The 27,655-nt window shown below is 31.9% G+C and overlaps 1 protein-coding gene across 8 annotated transcripts in view; it reads right to left on the reverse strand.

Moving 5' to 3' along the window:
- Nucleotides 1–27,655, reverse strand: part of LOC114333162 (long-chain-fatty-acid--CoA ligase 6) — a 176,428-nt gene that overhangs the window by 112,679 nt on the left and 36,094 nt on the right. For 3 of the 8 annotated variants that reach the window (XR_007700395.1, XR_007700396.1, XM_028282994.2), the window contains exon 1: nucleotides 3,074–3,304. The exons of 4 other annotated variants lie outside the window; for them this stretch is intronic. Coding sequence is in view for 2 of the 4 variants with exons in the window: in XM_028282994.2 (XP_028138795.1) it covers nucleotides 3,074–3,167 (94 nt within the window). In the remaining 2 variants the exon portion in view is untranslated. Of the gene's footprint in view, nucleotides 1–3,073; nucleotides 3,305–15,333; nucleotides 15,481–27,655 lie in introns of those variants that run through there. One more of the 8 variants, XM_028282999.2, reaches the window with a different exon arrangement.

Raw genomic sequence — 27,655 nt, forward strand, 5'->3', positions numbered from 1 at the left:
AACCAAAAGCGTACAACGGTTCAATATAGAAAATGAACTAGAGGGTAAAATGAGCCTAATCCCAAATTTTTGTACAAATCGATGCTGGACGAAAAAATTGCGAGGTTTTGCCATTTTTTCAGGTTCATTTCCTCGACTATAAATATTTGTCGTACTGCATGTAGTAGAACATTAGTCCAAACTGCTGCACTAACGATATATCGTGACGTGCGTAGGCAAATTGGATGCTTAGCAGTACACAGTAGTTGAATCATTCGCAGTACAGCTTCTATAAAATATTGTATCAACAGTCCTGTTTGAACTAAGGTTGGAACGCAGTTGGAACAATTGTGGGGTCGCTTTTAGTAATTTTATTATAAAGTAAAGCCAACAAGGAAGTATATGCATCAGAAACTATCCTTAAGGAATTTTTAAAGTCGAGGGGCTCTTTTTCTTCAAGTTCTTTCAATAACCTCATGTGAAACACTCGTTTGCATTAACAGCTATAGAAGCTTATTATGAACAACACTGTTCTGTTTACTGTAACCACAAATACTCTGAAATTATGCCACAATTCTATCTGCAGTATACCACGATACATTGCACCGTGTGTAGATAATATTGCTGTACTGCAAGCAGTACGAACTCTAATACGACCTAAGGTACAATAAGCAGTACGATAAATCCTTACGTGTGTAGGCCGTTTATTTGGTAAAAATTTTGATCGTGTGTGATCGTGCATCCAACAAAATCGTACAATTTGACCACAGAGAAACTGGCCTGTCTGTTGCAGTACTGCAGAATCGACGATCTTGTCGATCGACACCCCAGTACTGTGAGTGGCTAGCTTAATACCCCCAGTCGAGCAAAAAAGCTGAAAAAGGATATATAAAGGTTCTAAAATGTATATGAGCGGCAGCTAATGACAATTTCCTGAAGACGTACAGCTAATATTATGCTTTGTACATCTGGATAACATCTATACCTACATAAGAAAGGTAGTAAACAAGATCCAAATAACTACAGAGGGATTACAGTAACTAGCACACTTTCGTGTCGACTGTACGGAAGAATTCTAAAAGACCTAATATGTAAAGAGTACTATCCATACGAATCCGAGGAACAAAGTGGCTTTAGGGCAGGTAGATCCACAATAGACAACATTTTCTGTAAAACTCAAGTAATAGAAAAGAGGCTGTCTAGAGCCCAAGAGTTGCAAATACTCATGGTAGATCTAACGAAGGCTTATGACACGGTCCCCATTAATAGATTATGGGAAGTGCTAGAAAAATCCAGCATAAATGTATCTATTATTTCCGGTCACTAAAGGGCTAAGATAAAGATGCTATATATCACCAGTATTATTCAATATAATATATTATATATTGATGAAGCCCTTAGACAACGGAAGAAGTACAATGGATTGGGACTACCGATAGGAGATACGATACTCTATGCGCTGCACTATGCAGATGACTAAATTGCACTTGCACAGGACAAGGAAGATCTTGAATATATATGGCAAGGAAACTAATAGAGGAATATAGAAAATGGAGTCTGGAGGTGAATACCAAAAAAATACAATATGCGTAGGAAGGGAAGAAACGGAGAACCTGAACCTGGCACAGGAGGCAATTACAAGCTGCAATGAATACATATCTAGGAATAAAACTAACTAGTACCTACAGGACGAAACGAAGAAAATATTCAAGAAATGATAGTAAAGGGAAAACACGAAAACAGGTGATGTGAGCCCTGAATTCGATACTGTGGCAAAAAAATATAAGAAGAACAGAAAATAAAAACGAATTTACAACACAATATTAAAACCAGTGTTAACCTATGGAGCTGAAGTCTGACAATTAACCAACAAGTACAAAGACAAATTACTAGCCACTCAGATGGATTTTTGGAGAAGGTCAGCAAGAAGATCTAGACTAGAACACATAAGAAACGACGACATTAGACAACAAATGGAAATAGAAAGAACACTTATAGATGACATCGAAAGACAACAGCTAGTTTGGTACGGACACGTAAGACGAATGGCCGAAAGGAGAATCCCCAAGAAAGTGTTAGAATGGACCCTCACAGAAAAATGACGAGGAAGACCAGCAACTACATGGATAAAGGGCATCTCCAAGGCGATGTCTGAAGGAAATCTAGAGAGAGATAAGAGAGGAAGACTGCCACAATAGAAAGGAGTGGCGATTAGGTACGGAAAGGCGTAGAACGCTATAAAACCGTTTTAATATATTTATTTTTTTATTAAAAAACCGTAAAAAGTAAAAAAACATTATTTGTCTATAAAATGTTATTCATAGGAATTTAATATGCACCATTGGCGCGCATACGGGTAATATGACCCTTATGTGCGCCAATGGTGAACATAAAATTCTTAATTGTACGTCAAAAATTGTACAATAACTACCTCTTAAAACCAACCAAATTTTATTTGCATATCTCAGCCGGTTTTAAGCAATAAATAAATCGTCAGTTTGCAAGAAAAAATTCAACATCCCGTATCTCTGAAACGAACCATTTGCGGACATCAGTTTATAAAGGAAACTGTCATTTCTTTTTCATGCAGAATTACCCCTTAAAGTTTGTCATACTTATTTAAGAACACTCTGTATTGATGAAAAATAGGGCTAGTTGTTAAAGTACCTAACTTTTTTATTGTTCAACATAAGCGAATTAATAAAAAAAACAGAATATTAAGAAAACATGAGGATATAGTTGTGTTTTAATTTCAGTATTTCATAAATGCTAGAATATTCCACAGGGTGACAATGACAATTTATCTGTCTAGCAACAGTTTTATTATAACGATATTGTTAAAGAATAAAGCATAACATGCTAAAAAATCACTTAAATCGGACAACAGGTTTAGGAAATTCGAGACATCAAAAATTACCCATTTTAAGGTGGTGCGTTAATTTCTTGGAGAAGTGTAGTTTATTTATTAAATTTCTGACGTTTGAGATAATATTTAAAAACATGTTAATGAACTTATAGTTTAGCATTTAACATACGATTCCGTTATCTTTATTTTGTCTAGACAAATTTATAAATTAGTTAGTTTCAAACTTACGATTGCTCCATTTATCACTTTTAGCTTTTTTAGTACCGCTCGATTCTTCCCCAGATTTAGTACCATCTTTGCACTTGTCTTCATTACTTTCCATCTCTTCACCTTTTCACATTTGCGTCAAAAAAATCACACGCGACTTCCGTAAGAAAAAAATTAGATCAAAACTCGTAATAAACGTTTTTGAAAAGCAGGTTATTCCGTGGTACTACCTTAATCTGCGGTAGTACGAGGTCGTATCTTGACAGTGCTGTGGATGTGTGAATCTCCTCGTGCACCATTCAGACTTGGAGCGTAAATGGGTAAATGGTACAAACAGTTATGTAGTTGCATCGGCGATGGTACTACTTCGGATGGTACTCTTCGGTGGAAAACGATACGGTCGATTTTTCAGTGCAGATCGAATAATTCTCGTTATTTAATTGAATATTATACCATTTATCTAGTCTTTATCAAAAACATAATTGGGGAGACTTAACATGAAAAAAAGGATGTGTGTGTACTTTGTACGCACGTAAGAAATTTTCAGTTTTTCACATAGTTTTTGAGGGTTAAAAATGGCCGATTTCGCAATTTTTCAATTTTTAATCGCTTATATGTCAAAAACTATCATTTTTAGAGAAAAGTCACTAAAGACCTTTTCTGTTTGGAATGATCCAAAAAACCTAAAAAAACTTTTTTCCATGCAAAAAAATACTTTTAGGAAAAAAACAAAAAAAAAAAGTTTAAAAAGTTTTTGACCACCTTTTGGTCTTGGCAACATGCAAATTTGTTAAAAGGAGTCCTTTTTGAGTAAGATTGTGCAAAAAATCCGAATCAGAATATTTTTCCTAGCGTATGCGCAGTGGCTTTCTGGACTATAAATCGGCATTAGGTTAAGCACTGGTTTTCTATGTAGTATACCTATTATATTGGTCATGAAATCTGAGCTTAATGAACCTCCACTTTCATAAGCAAATCATCAAAAGTGAGAAATTTATTGTTAGTGGCTATAATATATTAACTAAACACCACCATACCACCTAACTCATTATGACTGACAAAAAAGAAGCTATTTTTATTTGTGGAAAGCTTAATCAACGTTTTCAAATACATTGAAGACATACACCAAACAGAACAAACCTCGTTTTGACTCTACGTTAGATTTTTCGACTTCAGGGCAGTTTTGTTAATTGTTGTTTTTTCTTCATTCTGTTTTTCCCAATAAGTAGTAAGTAACTGCTGTATTAATTTAAGTGTCTAGTCAATTATTTATAAACGTGCTCGTTTGGGAACCATAAGTGAAAACAGAGAGTATACATTTATTAGACGTATTAAAACGTCGGAAAAAAATCATTTTAAGACGGCTGATTCTTTCATATTATTGTTCCCTATGCTTCCTCGAACACCGTACCGGTCATCTGGCTACTGATACAGGTTGCGTTCATTACTGCGCAGCACACTTGTACATGTAAACATATCGAATTTAAAATTATTGTAAGACAAAAAATGATGATCAAAAAATTATTGATGAGTGTGATAAAGCTCAGTAGATCCGCTATAGTAATAGATAGCAACAGAAGTTAATTATAAAAATTGTGGCCAACTTTCAGCTTCATATTACAAAATTAGTTAGATTGTTACAGGGTATTCGGTAACATAGTGGCAGACCAAACTTATGTTTTTTTAAATGGAACACCCTATATTTTATTTTATATTCGAAATCCTCTTATCTTCCCCATCACAAAAATATAAAGGTTTGTTGTTATATAGGGCTTTTACAAAGTTATAACCAATTTTTTATGAAAATCGTAACAAGTTCAGCTCCCTGTATAAATAAAAAAGCACAACAGCGATGGTTTATTGGTGCCATATTTTTTTGTTAATTGTGAAAATTTTTAAGAATAATTGTTGATATTGCTAATTTTCCTCGTATCGAATACAGGGTGAGTCAAAACGCAAGTACATTCTTTTCTCAGAAATTTTAAATGGAACACCCTGTATTTTATATTACTATCGAAAAATATCATTACCGTACTTTAATTTTTGTATAATATTCCCTATGCCTAAATTTGTCAGTTTTCGAGATATTTTCATTTTTCAGAGCAAGTTATTAATTAGGGTTTAGGGTGTTCTATTTAAAATTACTGTGAAAATAATGTACTTGTGTTTTGACTCACCCTGTATTCGATATAAAGAAAATTAGCGATATCAACCATTTTTATAAATTATCAACAAAAAAATATGGCACCAATAAACCATTGCTGTTGTGCTTATTTTTATTTATACAGGGAGCTGAACTTATTACGATTTTCATAGAACATTGGTTATAACTTTGTAAATACCCTGTATAACGTAACAAACCTTTATATTTTTGTGATGGGGAAGTTAAGAAGATTTCGAATGTAAAATAAAATATGGGGTGTTCCAATTAAAAAAACAAAAGTTTGGTCTGCCACTAACTATGTTATCGAACACCCTGTAACATTCTAACTAATTTTGTAATGTGAAGTTCAAAGGTGGCTAAAATTTTTGTTATTAACTTTTATTGCTATCTATTACTATAGCGGATCTACTAAGCTTTTTCACACTACTAATCAATCACCCTGATTTTGTGTTTACCTGTACAGGTGTGCTGCGCAGTAATGAACGCAACCTGTATCAGCAGCCAGATGGCCGGTACAGTGTTCGAGGAAGCATAGGGAACAATATATGAAAGAATAGAAGTTAATAAATGATTTCTCGAAAACGTTGCTAGCTCTTACACCCTTATCTTTCCAGCTTCTATGTCCAGTTCTTTCATCATTTCAAACAATTCTTCTTTTTTAACGGTTATCAATACGATATCATCAGCGTACCTTAGTTGGTTCAAGCGTTGTCGTGGACGTTTACAAAAGCGACCATGGACAAAATCATAAAAACGCAAAGAGCAATGGAAAGACAAATGTTGTACATAAGACTAATGAATAAAAAGAGAAATGAGGGGATAAGAGAAAAAACTTTACAGATGTTAGACAAGAAGTTGCAAAATTGAAATGGAGATTTGTCGGACACAATATAAGACAAAAAGAAGACCGATGGAACAAAATTCTTATAAATTGGTGACCGCTGGTATAGGGTCACCTATAAACGAAGCAGAGGAATGCCACACATGAGATGGGCAGATGATGTCAAGAAACACGTGGGCTCTAGGTGGATAACTGTGGCGACAGACAGAGAAGACTTTAAACGGATTGGGTAGGCCTACAAAAATGGACCGAAGAAGGCTGATTAGATAAATAGAGATAGTCAATTATTTAATTGTCTAGTATTCTTCTACTGGTGGCAACATAGTCTATTGTTGATTTTTGCCCTCTACTATTTTGTGTATTTGCATTGGCGCTTATTCCAGTACACACCGAAATTCCTAGAATAAATAATATTTATATTTTCCAGTTTTTTGAAATAATTCCCGCTGCTCCAAATTTTTTTTAAGAAAAGTTTAAGTTTTTTTATTGGGATAAAATATTTCACTAAAATAAGATGCTGCGCTGCAAGGAATGGTTCATAATTTTCTGCATTACATATTTTACACAATCTTTTTAAATAAAAATAATATTTGCCATTATAAAGCCATTAGTTATGGTATTAAGCTCCGTTATATTACAATGCAGATCCAAACCCATGCAGAAAAAAAAAATAAAAACAAAAACAAGACCAAACCTCCGTGACACAACGAAATTGCACTGGCCCAAGAAAAGGTCGATAAACTTTTGAGTTCTTCAGTTCCTTCTTTATGTGCTATTTTTAAATCTTAGAGGACCTTCAAAATTCGACCCGCAAAAAAGACGTATTTTGTCGATTGGGCATTAATAAAAAGGTACAAATTATGGTGTACGAAATATGAGATTCAAGATACAAAATATACGTCATGAAAATAATATGTCGATAAAACAAATTATGTATTTAAAGGTGTACGACCGATGACTCATAATACTTGCCGATTTAATAATTTGTTTGTGTGCTTATAAACAATTGATGACTGCGTTTCTTCAAGAAACTAATAATAGTATGTATGATAGAACTGATTCAAAAAATGACATAACCCAGACATCCACAGTAAAAGTTTTCCTCCAACACCAAATTGTTCTATATGGTCCACATATTATTCAGTAAAAAGTTACACCATTTTGAGCGTCCGGTTTGGGGGGGAGATGAGGAGAAGTCGGTAAATTAGTAATTTCTTAACGTTTTCGTCAATATTTCTAAAACTATGTTTAAGCGTAAATAATGTTCTATACAAAAACGTTCTACATAAAATTTAAAACAAAAATGGTCCTATCCATAATTGTTATAAAATCAACGGTTCCAGAGTTACGGAGGGTGAAATGTGGAGGTTTTCGATACTTTTTATATTTTTTGGGCAATTGATGATGATTTTGGGTGGTGAGGTTGACGTTTCTTCAAGGGCTTATCACTAACATACCATCGGCCTCTGAAATAACAAATCCTGTTAAAGAAAATTTCTTTCAATCAGTAAAACTATTATAAATTGCCCAAAAAATATAAAAAGTATCGAAAACCTCCACTTTTCACCATCCGTAACTCTGGAATCGTTGATTTTATTACAATTATGTATAGGACGTTTTTTGTTTTAAATTTGATGTAGAACATTTCTGTATAGAACATTGTTTATGCTAAATCATATTTTTAGAAATATTGACGAAAAACATAAAAAAACTACTAATTTACCGACTTCTCCCCCATCTCCCCCCAAACCGGACGCTCAAAATGGTGTAACTTTTTACTGAACAATATCTGGACCATATAGAACAATTTGGTGTTGGAGGAAAACTTTTACTTTTAATGTCTGGGTTACTATACTAGGTACCTCCGTAACTTTGGAACCGTTCATTTTAGAAGGATTATGCTAGAGCCTTTTTTGTTTCAAATTTAATGTAGAACATTTTTGTATAGAAGGTTGTTCATGCTAAACCGCATAGTTTTAGAAATATTGACGAAAAACTTAAAAAACTACGAATTCACCGATTTCTCCCCCCTCTCCCCCCAAACCCGACGCTCAAAATGGTGTGATTTTTTCTGAACATTATGTGGACCTTATAGAACAATTTGGTGTTGGAGGATAACTTTCACTTTGGATGTCTGGGTTTGGATCTAGTTATACCATACTATAAGCTGATAAAATCTTGATGATAAGCTGACTTGAGAAAGGCACTCTGCCGAAACAGCTGTAGTCACATAGTTGTGACAAAATCTTTTTGAATTTTTTGTTTCACGTGATCCAATGACGAGTTCTAATGTCTATCTCAAAATACATTTTTTTAGGCTTATTTTTCAATATTTTGCTTTAAATTTTTGGAGCTATACTTGTTTAGGCGCGATTGGAAAAATGTTGAGAGTGAATTTTTATAATAGCGACAGTATGAAAAAATATATTGGTATTTTTAGTAAATATATTAATTAAAATTTTTGAGTCTTTGGATGAGGCTACAGTTAATAAAAAAAATTACGTATTAACGTTATTTTTAATTTTTGGTATTATTTTAGGTTTAATTAAAATTAGTTTAATATTTATATAAATGAGAGTCTGTGTACTTTGTACGCACGAAAGAAGTTATACGTCTATTATTATGATTTCAACGAAATGAATATATTTTAAACAGTTTAATTGTATTTTTATTTAAATATTAATCATATTTAATACTTAAAATATTAACAAAAATTAGAAATAACGTTAATACGTCCTTTATTATGAACTGTAGCCTGCCCGCAATTACTTTTCCCTTGACAAATCGTAAAAATCTAAAAAACGTCAGATTTTCTACAAAAATTATAATAAATATATTTACTAAACACCAATATATTTTTTCATACTTTATTTACATTGATACATACGTAACTTAAAAGATTTACCAGCTAACATACTGTCGCTCTGATAAAATTCACGCTCAAAATGTTTTCCAATTCTACCATAGTTACAATAAATTGGCAATTTTGAGTCTTGAGTTATTTGATTATTTTGACTACCTTCTGAAAATTTGGTGTATGAGTTTCTAATTACTTTGAATATAATATATATTATAAATTCCTTATTTTCTGTTTCTTCACTAAGCGGTACTACGTTACCGTTCGAGAGTCTTCCTGTTGGACAACAAAAATGACACCTTCATATTTTCCTGCGACCTACACTGCAACGGCAACGACTCTGTGGCGATGGTGACTAGATTCGCAGGCAAAACAGAAAAATCGGAATCGTGCTCATACATAACTAATAACCCACATCGAAGACATCTCTTTGTTTAGATTCAACAACAGGAAATGCAACGGGGTTATCATACTTACTAAGTAACTAAAGGTTTAACAACACTGAATCAAACTTAAAGGATGTTAATTATTTATAGGTAGACGATTTATAGACACGGTTTAGCAACAGATTGACCACTACAAATGCAAAACAAAATTATAAGAAACCCAAAAAAGAATGATGAAAAAACAATTTTTGGTAAATATACATTATTAGTCTGGGCAGATTTATCGGAGAATAGGCCATTTTTGGGAAAGATATTTACCAGCAATTTTATTGCTGGAATCGACTCTTATGATCCTATATATTAATAATATAGGTATGCAAAGTCAGCAGATAGTGTGCTACTTTTTTTATAAACAAAATGGCGCCCTAAAATCGTGTTTTTCCAATTTTTGCTCTATAACTCCAAAGATTTTAACTTTACACCAAAAACACCCAAATAAAAATTCACCGTAATTAAATTCTGCATAAAGAGGTGTTTTCCCCGATTTACTTCGACAAAAATTTTCCCTGGAAAATGCATGTTTTTCCAACAAAATCTTTAATTTTCAACGAAAATTTTAGATAAGTAACTGTTTATCAATAATTAAATAACTTGGTAATATAAAAGCTTTTTTTATATAGCTTAAAATTCCAGAAGACGATGGAAATCGAATGAACAGTTTAGCAACAATTGAATTGTTAATTAAAATTTTACGGTTGCTATAATATAATAACCACAATAATTATGATACATAAGAATAAATATGATTTTTGTATAAAAAAAAGACACTGTACTTATCTAATGTACTTTACAGAGTGGAAATTGGACTATTTAAGCAGCCTCAGGAATATTTTAAAATTATAAACAATTTTTTGGCTTATAAACAAATAGAATATCTCGGGAAATATTAAATTAAATTATATCATGAAATCGGTATTGGAAAAAAAGCGGCAGGACGCTTCTTTTAAAAGAAAAAACGTTTAATTGTGATAAGTGGTTCCTGAGATACAACCGGTCAAAGTTGACCGGCATTTACGGCAAAGATATAAGGAATAGGATCATAATTTTCGAACCATCACCTTTTTATTTCGGCCCTCTTTCTTCACACCAATTAAAATACTCATAACATATATTATTATATTAAAAACTATCGATATTACGAGTGAAAATTGCCAAAAATAGCAAAATTCCAATCAAAAATTAGATAGGAGAAAATGTAATCTCAAAGTTCAAAATCGGTATACGTTAAAAAATGCATTTTCTCGGCTTCCATGCAGCAATTTTTTTCCTTCTTTTTTTGTTCCCAAGTAACTCGAGCTGAGCCATCTAACTAACGCATTATTAAATGTCAAAGTTGCTTTGGTTTTGTTATAATAAATTAATTTAATTATTATAGCAAAAATTTTTAATTTGTTTAAATAAAGATTATTTAAATAATTATACAGCTTTCAAATGGGAATATTTGTGTTTTTAACGTTAAAAGGTACACTTGTAGTAAGTTTATCTAAAAAAAGTCTACAACTGGAAAAAATATGTAGTTTTCTTTTCTTATAAATAAATTAATCTATTATAACAAAACAAAAGCAAGTTTGACATTTAATATTGCGTTAGTTAAATGGCTCTACTCGAGTTACTTGGGAAGAAAAAAAGAATGAAGAAAATTGCTCTATGGGAAGCCGAGAAAATGCATTTTTCTAACGTATACCGATTTTAAACTTTGAGATTACATTTTCTCCAACCGTTGATTGAGGTATGGTAACCCATATCAATATTTCAATCAACGCTCCAACGTAATTTTTAATTGGAATTTTGATATTTTTGGCAATTTTCACTTGTAATATCGATAGTTTTTATTATAATAATATATTATATGTTATAAGTATTTAAAGATATGAAAATTGGTGTGGAGAAAGAGGACAAAAATAAAAAGGTGATGGTTCGAAAATTATAAACTATGATCCTATTGTTTATATCTTTGCCGCTCAACTTTGAGCGGTTGTATCTCAGGAAGCACTCATCACAATTAAACGTTTTTTCTTTTAGAAGAAGCGTCCTGCCGCTTTTTTTCCAATACCGTTTTCATGATTTAATTTAATTTAATATTTCCCGAGATATTCTATTTGTTTATAAGCCAAAAAATTATAGATAATTTTAAAATATTCCTGAGGCCGATTAAATAGTCCAATTTCAATTCTGTAAAGTACATTAAATAGGTACAGTGTCTTTTTATATAAAAATCTTAGTTATTCTTATGTATCATAATTATTGTGGTTATTATATTATAGCAACCGTAAATTTTTAATTAACAATTCAATTGTTGCTAAACTGTTCATTCAATTTCCATCGGCTTCTGGAATTATAATATATACGAAAAGAGCTTTTACATTAATAAGTTATTTAATTATTGATAAACAATTACTTACCTAAAAATTTTAGTTGAAAATTACAGATTTTGTTGAAAAAACCCGCATTTTCCGGGGAAAATTTTCGTCGAAGTAAATCGGGAAAAAACGTCTCTATGCAGAATTTAATTACGGTGAATGTTTATTTGGGTGTTTTTCGTTTAAAGTTAAAATCTTTGGAGTTATAGAGCAAAAATTAAAAAAAATATGATTTTCGGGCGCCATTTTGTTTACAAAAAAAGTAGCACGCTATATGCGCACTTTGCATACCTATATTAATGATATATACTATACAATCATAAGATTTGATTTCAGCAATAAAATTGCTGGTAAATAACTTTTCCCAAAAATGGCTTATTCTCCGATAATATGCCCAGACTAATGAGAAATAAGAGAAGTCCTGGGAAAAATGATATATGCATAGAAATGATAAAGTTTGGTGGAGATCAACTGCAGGGAAGAATATATCAAAATTAATAGTGCAAGTATGGGAAATTGAAATAATGCCAACTGATTGGTATGCGGCTTATATTGATTCCAAAGCCTGCTTTATTATATTTTTTTGAGATAATTAATTAATTTCTAGGTAAATTACAGAGATAAAATAATAATATAATTTATTTATATTATTAGTTGAGAATAAATAAAAAAAAAATATCAATATGTAATATGTAAATACTCATTTCCCTTTCATTTTTCATGCTGCTTGCCTGTAAATAGATACCAATAGAGATAATACTAAAAATACTGGACACGTTCTGCATACGCCTGATAAATTATGTATAGATAAAACAATAGATAATTACAGATGATGTCTGTGTAATGTATAAAAGCCTGTCCCAATCATATATTTGATGTTTGCAAAAAGCTTTCCATCAAATCACACAGTCAATATTTACCCACATATTTGAATCGATTTTTTTATTAAAGGGATATCGAAAGTATGAATGATATATACCGCAATCTGCTTATAATTTATATAGAAACAATAATCAAGCAAAAAATTACGTGGTTACAATACATGGAAAGCGTTATTAGGGGAGAGTCGGCTATTGGTGCGCACCTAAGGAAAATTCAGGATATTGCAAAATCTTGAAACATATCAGTTTCCAACTTTTTTGAAGATATACTTCAAGGGTCTAGGTATATTGGTAGGGACCGCATTCAATGAATGGTTAAAGGTTTAATAGTAGAACAGTGAGTGGAGAAATTAACAATTAGTGTAACGTGCATAATTACCCGACTAATTCGTGTGCATATGTCGGATAACTGTGCGAACTAATAGAACTTAAAAATAACGTTCGATTGAACATAAATACCTACTAAAGGGACAAACAAATAAACCTAACAAGATAAGGAATCAAGTTACAGATATATAAAAAAATTTAAGCATCGCAGAAGTCACAAATATATCTTTCTGGACTATCGTCTCCTTTACACATGGCATAAGTTCCTTGAGATTTCGAAAAACTGATACCATACCTCGTCTTTTTTTGCTACCGTCACCAAATAACACACAAGTCATTTTACCCTGACACGAGATCGTTCAACTCATAATCATCGCTCTTTCTTAAATATCTTCGGAGCTGCTGTCTTCAAAAATCTTCCTTTTTGTACCTTTTTGAATTTCGTAGTTTTCTCTTTGATGAAGCCAATGAACCAATGTCTCAGAAACCTGAACTATGACAAAAACTGATCTATCAATGTTACAAGTATGGAAAAGAAAAATATTTCGAAAGATATTTGGCGAAAAAATGATAAACAATCAGTGGAAACGAAGAACAAACAAGAAGTTAGAAGAATTGTATAAGGAGCCTAATATAATTGCAGTAGTAAAAGCAATAGTAAGACTTGCATGGTTAGAACCAGTGGCGGCTTGTCCTATGAGGCAGGTAAGGCAGTGCCTCATCAGTATATCAATCGACTATTTACGTTATTTCGTTGTTTTATAATCAGTTTTTTAAATATAATTTAGCTTTTTGAAATTTCCTAAATACCTTTATTTTTATAAAAAAAAATTAAAATCGGTACGGCCCTGACTCTTTATCTTTTTATCCGTCTTCCACGTGCCAGTATTATATGCATCTATGCATCATGCATCTCATTCCAACTTTCTCAAATCATTACAGTTGAAGCTAGCCTCACACCATCTACAACAGTATGAGACAACGCCAACAGTAAAACCGGCAAAATTTGAAAAATGTGCCACCGATTCTAGGAACAAAATTCATCCATCCTTGAGGCTGGCCTCAGGCTCCGCGGAACGGAATAGGAATAGCCGAACTGAACCGACTACAAGCACCAAGTCGATTGCAGATCATAGCTTTCTATGCATACGCGGTATATACGAATGGTATATTTTAGAAGTTTATGGATATGTATTTAAAACATTGTTCATTTTAAATCATTGTTCATTATCGCCTAATATATTGTTCTAAAGCTATTTCTTTGTGGCATTTATGTAATTTATTATTCTAAATGGGAAATAAGCCACAATTTAACTTTTTATTAACGTTTCCACTTCCACATCGGACGTTTACATAAAAAAGTAGTTTTTAATTGTTTCAAAAATGTTGTATTTTGTGTTTGTGTTTTTTTTGTAAAATATATAACTAATAAATTATTTTTTTTATTTATTTGTTACATTTACATACAAAAATAGTTTTTAAGTGTTTCAAGAATGTTGTATGTTGTGGTTGTGTTTTTTTTTGTAAAATTTTTTTGAACATAGTTATTCAAATCAGAGTGAGCAAAAGATTTAAGCGAATAATATTGCAACATGATTCCCACAGCCTTAGCTCATTCCCCATATCTTCCACAATTTTTGAAAAAACTCACACTCTTTTGTTATGTAAAATTTGAAGTTTTCGATATGGAATTGAAATTCAAAATAACTCTATGCACTGAGGCTGAAAGTATTTGAGTCGATCGCATTCACTGGAAAAGTTTTAGAGAACTAATCGACAGCAAATATTTCTTGAGGATTTCTTGTTCGGAATTATTTGTGGGGATATTTTGAATAAAAAATTTTTGTAGATATGTCCGGGAATTTGTCCGGGATTTTTTGTGGGGATTTTTTGTCCGGGGATTATTTGTCTGGGGATTTTTGGGGGGATCTTTTGTCCGGGGATTATTTGTCTGTCCAGGGATAATTTGTGAGGATTTTTTGTCCAGGATTATTGGTCCTAGATTAGTCCTAGCGTTATGACGTCACAAAATCGACCTTCCGGCCATTAAAGAGAAGCTAACCATAATAATAAAATTCCTCAGGTGTAGTGTGCCTCACTACCTACTATCACGAGCCGCCCCTGGTTAGAACATGTCCAAAGAATGACCCAAGTTAGAATGCCAAAAATTTTGTTAAGCGCTACAATAGGTGGTAAAAAGAGAAAAGAAATGCCTAGAACCAGATGGAGTAATGAAGTTAATGACGACCTGAGGTATCTCAATGTAAGCAGTTGGAAAGAAAAAGCGAAGAACAAAGAGAGATGGAGAAAGATTGTAAACCAAGGCATGAGTCTGCTTGGCCCGAAGTGCTAATATATTATTATTATTATTATTACCTATTATAAAATTTTAAATCAAAACTTACCCATTTATATATTGAAAATCTTTGTGGAGATTTTCCTACGTGCTAACCACAAAAGAAATTTAGTCAGTCAAACAGTCTACACGTAATCAATTTCAGAAAATTCGTTAAAATGTTAAGACCACTAATGTGACTTAAATTGTATTTACTAAATATTTTTAGTAATTCACACATAAATATAATTATTGTTACAACTTGTCGACAGTATCCAAAAAGGCGATAAGACATAACATCTGAACTTTAAGACTGATTAAAAATAATAAGTTAGAGCCACTATATAATTTGGCTTCAAAAATACCCTTATCTGCTATTTTACAGACAATATCGTATAATATAGTATGCTTCAATTAGTATAAACTGACGATAACGTGACAACTACTGATAATGTTTGCTATTTACAAATTCGCCTGCAATTGTATTGGATAGTTTGTTTGTTAATTAGCGCTAAATACAAAATATTTACAAATGTAAGTCTAAAATCAACTACGTGTGTTTATTATAATTCATTAATTTTTTATGTATCGACTTATCATGAATGCCATGAACAATAAGTGATAAAATTTTCACGTGTTTCTGTTAAGTTGTGTAGGGGAGCAAAGTATGCTAAATGTGCAGTCACTCGAGCGCTGTTGGGACCTATTGGGTTGTGATTATTAGGTCCTAAAATCAAAAAAAGTTAAGTAAAATTTTCCATTTTAGCGGGCGCTTGTCATTTTTTAATTTAATTTTCCATTTCCAACAATCGTTTTTTCCGATTATAGCGCCATCTATCCATAATTAGAAAAAATGTCTCGAATAAAAGTTGCTTATTTTTACGTAAAGAATCCAAATCTGCAATAAAAATTTGGGGTTCCATTTAAGATTTTAAAGTAATCCCCCACCCCGCCCCCGTAGGAGGTCGTGTTTGGTAGCATTCGATAGATTTTTCAAAATCATTTTCAAAGTGTATTTTGCAGTTTTTCGATCTGATGTTTATTTTGCGAAATATCGCAGGGTTTGTATTTAAAATTTTAAATTTACCCCCGACCCCCCTCTGTGGGGGGTCATGTTTAGTACCATTTGATAGATTTTTGAAAAATATTGAAGACTATTGAAATAGTCGCTTTTCTTTTGTGAAACTTTTTGACTCAACCATTTCCTTACCCCCCGCTCAAATCATCAGATTTTTGAAATATACACTCTCTTGCATGTACTTAACTTACCTTATCTTAATCTGACAATTTCGAGTATTTTTAAACATAGATATTTTTTTCGGGCCCCCCTTAACGAACCTCCCTGTGTTAAGAGCCAATATATGGTAGAGGTACATCTGCAGGGTACCAGGTTTCTCCCATATGATAATCTGACGCGCTCGAGTAACTGCAAAAATCCCCGCTTGGGCTCCCCTACCATAGTGGCTGCATGGTGATAAAGAAGCATTTTATTTTTCATCTCAAGAATACTTGAACAGTGTTACAAGTTTTACGCCCATCAGTGAGAGACTGTGTTATATCAGACTGAAAGGAAAATGGTACAATATCTCAATTATATCCGCACATGCCCTGACAGAAGATAAGGACGAAGTAATCAAAAATGACTTCTAGGAACAACGCGAAAGAACGTTGGTGAGGATCCCCAAAGACATGCAAATAATCTGTTCAGACTTCAACGCAAAAAATGGCAAAGAACCTAACTTAATATCGACAACAGGACAACACAGTCTTCAAGATATCTCAAACAATAATGGAAAAAAGCTCGTAGCTGCTAACAATATAGCTTGTAAAGTCTACTATATTCCAACATAAAAACATTCATAAATAGACTTGGGTATCTAACTAACGACAAGTCTACACGGAACCAAATTGACCACGTAATTACCTACGATACCTAATACATTATAAATACAAAAATGCCCGTCACAGTTCGTACGAGAAATTTAGTTATTAACAACTAATGGTCAAAACGGCAATTCTTTCGTTTAAATCGCTACAGGTAAAAATAGGGCAATCAAATATCTTATCTATAATATTTATCTTTTAGTAGATAATCCAAGGTTTAAAATGGCACTTTTTAAATTTTGTTCCAATCATTTGTTGCTTCGGAAATTGCAAATAAAACTAAAATTTCGAAAATAAAAAAATTACTATAACTTTTGCGAAAATGACCTTAAGACTTTCATATTGCATGAAAAGTTGACTCAAACAGTCCATATAATGCAGAAAAAAATTTAGGACGATTAGCCAATTAGTTTAAATTTTATTAGAAGAATTTTATAAGAATAGTTATTGTTTCAAAGTATTGAAAAAAATCATTAAAAAGTCGTTTTTATCACTCCGAAAACATTTAACTAAAGTTGAGTCAATTTTGGCTTATAAACAATTTGAATACAGTCGGAAAAATGAAAGAATACCCATGAACGAACATATAAAACACGCTGTATTTTCCTGTCACCGTGTTACAAAGAAAATTGCCCAGCGCAAGTACATGTAATAATAATAATTACATGTACTTGCGCTGGCCAATTTTTTGTGTGACACGGTGACAGGAAAATACAGCGTATTTTATATGTTCGTTCATGGGTATTCTTTCATTTTTCCTACTGTAGCTTTGTTAATATTGACTGTAGAGTAAATCTACTTTGAAACTTCAAAAAGCTGGTATTTCTACACGAATTCTCAAAAAAAATTGCCTAGGTTAATTAGGGTCAAAGTTAGCCCCTTTTATTATTTAATTCACAGTTACTTCTATATACATAAAATTCTCCTGTAACAGTTTTAGTTACCATACTACTCCGAAACGGCTCGACAGATTTTTATGAAATTTTACACGTATATCCTATAGCACTGAGAATAGCTTACAATCTATTTTTCATAGCCATAAGTTATAAAGGGGGTTGCTGCCCTGACATTTTTTTTTATTTTTTTGGAAAAAATTATCTACCCTAATTTTATATGATGTAGAATTAAAAAATACTTACAACCCTTAATTTTCACTCTTCTATCACTAACCCCTATTTGTTAATAGCCATTTATATATTTACATCTATAAAATTCTCCTCTCACAGTGTTAGTTGCCATAATCCTCCGAGACCGGTTGACTGATTTTTATGAAATTATATATGTATATTCGGAAGGTCTTAGAATCGGTCGTAATCTATTTTTCATATTCCTGAGTGTTAAGGGGGATTCCCCTAAGATTTTGTAATGTTAGGTGGGGATATGTGTACATAACTTACTCTATAAGACTATGAGTACATACAAATTAAGAAAATTATGATCAAAATCCATTAACAAGCTCTGGAGATATTAATCACAGCATATGTTTAAAGAATCAGTTTCATTTTTTGGATCCACGGATTTTAATAATTCCCCTCCTCCGACCACGAATCGATTTCGTTAGGACGTCATTTTTAAAGCTTTATTAACCACTCTGTTGAAGTTCGAAGTTTACTCAAACTTTTACACATAACCTATATACCTTCAGCTTCGTATTGGCGCTAGTTAGGTTGCTTAATTATTAATTAATTGGCTTAATTGGCCAACTTTGACCATAATTAACTTAGGTAAACAGTTTTTTTTTAAATTCGTATAAAAATACCAGCTTTCCAAATCACATTGAAGTTTTAGCCTACATTCAATATTAACAAAGTTATTCAAATTGTTTATAAGCCAAAAATAACACTGCTTTTTTAAATTGTTTTCGGAGTGATAAAAATGACTTTTTAATGATTTTTTTTAAATACGTTGAAAATATGACTATTCTTCTTTCATGTGGTATTCACAGAATTGCTGTATCGCGAAAGAAAGCTCTTTGGGATAAACAAATTGAATAAAAATCGTCTTAAAATTTTTTGTGCATTATATGGATTGTTTGATTCAACTTTTCATGAAACATGAAAGTCTTAAGGCTATGGGTACATAATTCGCAAATATTTTACGTGTATCCCTACTTTTTCTGTCTTTACACGGCAAATTACGTGTAGTAAAATTCACACTGGTGTGGATATGTAAACATTACTAGAATGTCATTCTACTTGAAAATGTCATAATTAATTTAAAGAGATGGCTTTTGAATGTTCTTGGATAACTGTTATTTTTATAATTGCAAATTATTAATTCAGTTAATAAATGTGATAATTTTTTCACTAACTATGTTTTCAGTGATTGTAATAATTTATTTGTACAACAAAAACTAATAATCAATCGAGAAAAGAGGAAAAGTGTTAAAGTGATTTTTTAATAATATGTTGTTATTTTGGAACGCTTACAATTTTGAACATCTCTAACAACAAAATACTTGGATCACAGGATATATCTGATGTATTCTCTGCTTGGATCTTTCACAAATAATACACAATAAATAACTTTTTATTAAGTTCACGTCTTAAATCAATTATTTATCAAATACACTATATATCAATAATATTTAATCAATTTCTCAAAATATTCCCGATGCAATGTCAAATATTTAAAATTGTCACTGATTTTCAGTGTCTGACTGACAATATATGCTGACAATATTATATTCGGTTGAGTGCGTTGTAAGACAAAGACAGATTTGGAAAATATTACCACGGCATTGTGTTCATTTTTTTCAAATCCTGAAAAAACCAATAAATATTTTTGAAAAATTTAAACGCAGAATGAAAGACTAAATTATTACCGAGGGCCGAAAGTCCCTTAGAATAAATAAAAAGTTGATTTTGAATGAGATATTTGAATTTAAAAATCACACTAAATTTTCTCTTAGTTTTTTCACCCCTGTAACTTATTAAAATAAACATTGTAGAAGTTCTCAGGGACTTTCGGCCCTCGCTAATAACGCAATCTTTCATTCTGCGTTTAAATTTTTCAAAAATACTTATTAGTTTTCTCAGGATTTGAAAAAAATGAATCCCCATTTGAATAGCATTGCAGCCGAAAATACGTTCCGATCCTCTTAAGGTTATTTTCGGAAAAGGTATAGCAAACTTTTTATTTTCGAAATTTTAGTTTTATTTTACAATTTCCGAAGCAACAAATGATCAGACCAAAATTCAAAAACTGCTGTTTTAAACCTTGGTCCATCTACTAAACGAAAAATACTATAAATAAGATATTTAGTTACCCTATTTTTACTTGTAGCGGTTTAAACGAAAAAACTGCCATTTTGACCCTTATTTGTTAATAACTAAAATTCTCTTCCGAACTGTGACGGGCATTTTTGTATTTATAATGTATTAGGATTATAGTACCCAAAAAACCCAATTGCAACCTGGCTGCTCAAGTGTCCCGAACATGGTATAATTTTGCCTTATTTCCCTGGCGTATTATGCAATATAAAGGAATGGAAAGGAATAGATAAAATAACAGCCAAATAGTCGAACATTTCACAATACAGTGTCGAACGAAAAGAGAGGTTTCAGACCTAACTGCGTGTCTGTACTCAGCAAAAATAATGATGAATCAATAATCAACGAAGAGGAGCTGCTCCAAACATGGCAAATATGGCAAGAATATTTCAAAAATTTACTAAACCTACATCAAGAGAGGAGAACATGGAGAGGATATAATATCTTGTGGTTTACCGGTAGAGAACTCAAAAATAGTCGAAAAACTGCAAGCATTTAACAAATTGAAAAAGACAAAAGCTCCAGGCAACGATAATATACCGGCCGAAGTCTTTAAAAAAGTCTTCTTTCAAAGAGAAACAAAAAAAATCCAAGAAGGAGGAATAACCAAATGATAATGAGAAAATACAATTTTAAAAAGTCTTCACCCAGAACACAACCTATGCTAAAACTAGATATAGCAACAGAACAGAACAGATGGCTGTCAACACATTCAAATTTATTTACTTCTATTTACTTCTAGAAGATTTCCTGGAAGTATCGTATCAAGTGATGCCGTTACAGAAAATAATAGTCTGTCTCCATTGATTTCACAAAGCAGTTTGTAATACTCCGAACACATTATTTAATGAATCTTTTCAAATGAGCAACACCTGTAAATGCATCTTTTCCTACAGGTGAGGTAACCCTACCTGACAAAATCAAGTGGCGTCAAATCTGCAGATCGAGGAGGCCAAAAAATTTCATAAACCAGATGTAATAATCTTCCATTAAAACGATTTTCAAAGTATTGCCTTTAAAGGATAAACCAATCGAAAAAAAGAAGGCATATTTTGGATTAATCTGATTTATTACATTGATTTTTGATATCTAATCTGCTAACTTTTCAATCTTTGTAATCGAGATAGATACGTATATGTAAATACAACAATACGAAAATCGATTGCAATAAAATTAACCAGATGTGAAATATAACAAAACAACCTTTAGGCCTGGATCCCGCGTACCAAAAAAAGTTGATAATAGCAAACTGAAAATGTGTTAATAGCTTAACGGCGTGTAGTCGGAGAAACTTTGATGTATGGGAACACTGGAACAGGGGAAGTTTTAATTGTGGAACGTGCCATCCTGACAAGTTTATGACTGTGAAAACTTCTTCTTCTTAAAGCTCCCTCTCCTATCGGAGGTTGGATATCATAATGGCTATAGTCACTTTGTTGGCTGCTGCTCTGAATAGTTGTAATGAACTATAGTTAAACCATTCTCTAAGGTTCCTCAGCCAGGAGATGCGTCTTCTTCATATGCTTCTTCTTCCTTGGATCCTTCCTTGCATAATAGTTCTCAGCAACTCATATTTTTCTCCTCTGGTAATGTGACCCAAATATTCCAGTTTTCTAGTTTTTATACTTTTCATAATTTCTAACTCCTTATTTAAACGTCGTAGCACTTCAACATTGGTAATCCTTTGAACCCACTGAATTTTCAATATTCTTCTGTAACACCACATTTCGAACGCTTCTATTCTTCTTATGTGTTGTCTCTTCAATGTCCAAGCTTCCATTCCGTATAGCAATATAGAAAATATGTAGCATCTTAGAGCCCTCAATCTGAGAGGCAACTGAAGGTCTTTGTTTGTAAGCAGTGTCTTCATTTTTATTAATGCTTGCCTTGCAGTTTCAATTCGGACTTTAATTTCTTTGCTTTGGTCATTTCTGTCATCAACCCAGGTTCCCAGATATGTGTGTGTCTTAACTTTTTCTATTTGGGTTGAAAACTAGAAGGTTGTTTTTAAGTTTATTCAATGGCAAATTTTATATAATATATGAAAAAATGTTTGTCCGACAAATATGTTGGGCATTTTAATAAGTCCGACACGTAGAACATGTCAAATGACTGGAATTATGTCGGTGGTATAAATAGCGGCCTGATTTTTGTATCAGAGTTTAATGAAAGGGTAACAAATCAATTGGAAGTTCTGTCCGACAAAATAATTCGAAACCTGTAACCTGTCCCACAATTAAAAGTTCACCTGTTCCAGTGTTCCCGTACATCAAAGTTTGTCCGACTAGACACCGTTAAGCTATTAACACATTTTCAACTTATTATTATTATTATTAATAAACTTTTTTGATACGCGGGATCCAGGCCTAGTATAGGACCTACTATTATTTATTACCTACATATTCGCGTATAAAATTCTCTCTGCTGATCCATATCCATAATTTGGTTATCGCACATGTACGGCGTATTGATTTAAACCAGCTGAAGCTGACTAGTTTCAGCGTAGTTTCATCCAGAATAATAAATATGTTTTGGAAGGTTTAGGTTTAATCAATATATTATTTGCATAGTGCTCTTCGAATTATTTTACGTTGTTAACAAAAATGCGGCTATTTTATTATAAGGTTCTTGAACTTTTAAGTGGGGCATAGAGCTTCAGTGAAAATACACCATCGAGTTCTATTTTGCGCTAAGGTCTTAACCTCATTTTATGACTTTCCCTGACCTCTTATCTCATCCATGGTGGATCTTCTCCAAGTTTGTGCTGGGCAACATTTTGTAATGATACATGTTAATATTACAACTAAAATAATTTTATTCGCCAATTAATTTATGATCTGCCATTTTAAGATTTTTACTTTTGATATCAAATTCGTATTCAGAAGAAGTAAAAAACCTTGTAGTAGGTACACTGTTATGTTTTTAAAGTGTTAAAACATTTTTGTTCGCCATTTATGATCTGCGTGAATATTTTTTAAATTTTGATAAAAAAAATTGTGGCCCTCTTCAATATTTACATTGAATCAATCTTTTGTAGCCGTACTTTTAAAATTTGTCTTTGAAGTAAATGTCTTACACACTTTTAAAGTAGTTTTCTTTTCAATTCATTCATTTGTCATGAGTCTTTAGAAAACATGTCGTTATTTTCTTAAAAAACAGGCTTTTTCGGTTACTTAATACAATTTACTACCCTATTTCAAAACAAATCAACTACCTACCTAACTGTTGATTTATTAAAAGCATACTTATTAAAGCTTCAATTTCCAATTTAGAAATAAACTTCAAAACACTTCAGCTACATAATGGAATGCGTAGGACGTAGGAAGTTCTATTTCATCGTGGGAGTAGATGAAAATATCATTATTTAGAGCTTGATTCCAGCTTCCACAAAGGGCTTCCCACTCAGTGCAGAGTTCAGGTTACAAATTATTGCCAATATTGTTCTGTGATAATATAAGAGTGTTATGTTATTTGTAACACAATTCAATTAAGTTCAATTCAATAAAAATGTGTGGGTATACAATATTTTATAGTAAAAAAATATGTAAATATGTAGTAAACAATAAAGAAAAACTGTCAAAGTTTCAAAGTACGATGGTTATTCGTAAATTAAAGTTCCCTATGCCGCAGAGTGTTCGTTCCCTTCCTGTTTCCGTTTTGTCACCCATCCATTTATGTCTTCTACATTGCATGCTCTTCTTATTTTTATGTGTTCGCTTCTCTCGCTATCCAACAGACTTTTCCCTGATATTCGTCGAAGTATCTTCATCTCTGTTGTTTCTAGTAGTCGTCTCATTTTAGATGTCGACGCTGTCAAGCCAAAACGGCATAAACGACATTAACTTGATTTTTCAGGAAACACAAAAAACTGATTATTTTTATTTTTACCAATTCTGCTTACTTATCTGCATAGTGACTCAAAAAAATTGAAGATTTTTTTTTCAAATTTTAATATTTTGGGAACATGAATGTAGCTGAAAATACTGTCTGAAATAAATTAAAAACTAGAAAATGGCGCTTATGTCTAATCAAGATATAACATTGGTGAATATGCCAAATTTACCTCTGGCGTTTGTGTCGATCGCATCGTTGTTAGGTTAGCCAATATGGCGCTTAAAAGGGATATATGCCATTAATGAAAAAAAACGAAAATTAAAAATTGTCGTTTATGCCAACAAGAAAAATGATGAAATTACGAAGATTTTTGATAGGCTTTATTTTTTTAAACCAAAAATACATTCTAAGTTAAAAACAATACTCTAAATTCTTTAAACATGTTTTTGATGCTAGGATGAAATACCTAAAAGTAAATAATTCGCAAATAGGAGCGGATATCTAATAATAGCGGATTCTAATTCATAATCACTGTCAATATTTGGTTCAACATCATTATTGATTTGATTGCTTGTATTTTCCTTATTTTGATCACTACTTATACCGGCACCCAAACCATTATCTGCTGCTAAGTTGAAACATGATGTGAGATCGTGACTAAATATTTCTTCTTCTACTGCAACGTCTGGTGGTTCCTCAAAGATGATAATGTCATTACTAAAAGATTCTGCAATGTTGGCATTATAAATATCATAAACCTCTAAGGGGAACATAGGGGAATTATTGTCAGTCTGTATATCATTTTTACTGCCTCGGTATATGTTTTATTGTCATTTAGTAAGGCCATTATTTTTTTACTTCTGCTATTCATCTGCAACAAAAAAATGGCATAAACGCTAAAAATCGATCGCCATTTTTAGCTATATAAAATTGATTTGAACTATATGCTGTAATACAAAATGAATTGTTTATCACACTAGTAGAAAGTTACAATAGAAAATTTTAAAATAAACTTTTTATTTGCGCAATTTTTAAATAAGAAACCTCCATAAGAATACCATTGAGGAATGGCGCTTGTGTCAACCACGATGGAAATATTTGGTTTTGGCATAAACGCCTCATAGTTTTTAGAGAATTTCAGTGTATTTACGCTTCAAAAATCAATACAAATTGAAAATATTGCAGAGGTAAGTAACATCATGTTATTTATCCATAAAAATTACAAAAATACATACCTTTACTATTATTACTGGACCGAACTGTACACAATGATAATCTTACGGGCACTGGCGATTATGTCAATCGGTGTTCACGTCGGTGTTCACGTGTGTGACTAGACTGGCGTTTATAAAAATTTTAAACCAATATTACCCCTATTTCACTTTGTCTGGGGTTATACCGCGTTGACTGTCTGGTGCGGAAATTAAATTCCTATTTTTTGGTGCAGCTAACTAAAAAGTGGTCATTTTGGCGTTTATGCCATTTTGGCTTGGCAGCGTCGATGTGTCAGGTCTTGTGTCCGCCGTGTATGTCAATATAGGTCTAATTGCTGCTTTATAGATTCTTGCTTTTGTGTCTTGTCTTAAGTGTTTGTTCTTCCAGATTGTGTCATTAAGAGATCCCGCCGCGTAACTTGCTTTTAAGCTTTGTTGTCGTACTTCTCAACATCGTAACAAGTTATATCTATTCCCAGATATCTAAACCTTGCTTCCTGCTTTATAGTGCAGTCACTGAAGGTGGATATGAGCTATTACCTCCGATTTCGTTGAACCTCCATCGATTTACATGAAAATTGGTAAGTGGTTAGAGGATATCTCAAGGAACAAAGGTGACATGGTGCCAACTTGCGCTTTTACCCTGGAGGTGGATGCCACCCCTTCTCGGAGGTGAAAATTATTTTATTAAAAATTACCCCACAATTCGATAGAGGGACAAATTATAAGCAAAATTTGTTATATAAATTTATTAAAATAAATCAAAACTTTTTGAGTTATTAAAGATCAAAAATTTTAATTTTTCGTGAGAAAAATGTACGTTTTTAACCGATTTGTCATAAATAACTCAAAAACTATAAGTTTTTGCAAAAAAGTTATTATTATCAAAATTGAGGCTAAGAAAAAATGAAATAAACTCCGTACTAGAAAAACCTTTCAGTGTTAACTAAAAGTGAGTTATAGGTAATTGAATGTATATTTCTTTCGTCGAGTACTCAAATCTAAGTATTCAAGCTTAAATACCGGGAAAATGGTGCATTTTATAACATAAACTTATTAAACATTTGTCAAAGTTCATAGAAATATCTATCAAATAAGCGCTCGAACAAGTTGATAGCATTAAAATTTATGCACCACAAATGTTTCAAAATGTATCTTTTAAAAATTTTTCCAAATAATGTTATTGTTTTTTGTAAATAACTCCGTTAATTTTTAAGACATAAGGTTCACCTAAAAACAAGTTAAAAGCTGATTCCAAGAGCTATTAAATACCGTCAAAATTAGTCTTTTAAATCTCTTACTTTTTTAAAAATAAAAGGTTAAATGGCCCCGGTTACATGGTTCTCTCAGCAAAATTGAAATATTAAACGTTTCTATCTCGGTTCTTTTTTACTCTACAGAAATAGTAAAATAGATTTAGTATTTGGAACAGAAAAAACTAAAATTAAGTTATTTATGATTTTTTACGTATATTGAGTATTTTTGGAGTTATTATCAAAAGAAAATGAAAAGTACGATAATTTTAAAAATTCTGATTTTTTTAAATTATAAACAATTTTCAAAAATATGCATTCTAAACCGGTCAAAAATGTTGAAATCATTAAATATGTTAATCTAAAGAAATTTTTGTGAGGATGACTACAAATTTTAATTTTTGTGGAAATGGCGTATGTTTTATTTTTCACTTTTTCCTAAAAATATCGAAAGGGTTCTCTTATTTTCATCATAACTTGCTTAATTTTGATGCTCTTAACTTCTGCTGGAGCTCACTTAATAGGTATTCCGAAGTACTTTGACAAGTGTTTAACGAGTATATTATATAAAATGCATCTTTTCCCGTTATGTAAGCTTGAATACTTAGATTTGAGTACTCGTCGAAAAAAATATACATTCAATTACCCATAACTCAATTTGAAATAACATTAGTTTAGTTCTTTAAGTGAGGAGGGTGTTAAATTTTTTATTATCTTTAATTTTGGTAATAATTGCTTTTTTTACAAAAGGTTATAGTTTTTGAGTAATGCGTGAAAAACGGCTTTAAAACATCCATTTTTTTTAAGGAAAAATAAAATCTTCGATATTTAATAATTCAAAAAGTATTGATTTATGTTAATAACTTTATGTAAGACATTTTGCTTAGAAGTTGCCCCTCTATCGTTTTCTGGTATTATTTTTAATAAAAAAATTT

This window comes from Diabrotica virgifera, chromosome 8 (assembly GCF_917563875.1).
Source record: "Diabrotica virgifera virgifera chromosome 8, PGI_DIABVI_V3a".
Taxonomy (NCBI): Eukaryota; Metazoa; Arthropoda; class Insecta; order Coleoptera; family Chrysomelidae; genus Diabrotica; species Diabrotica virgifera.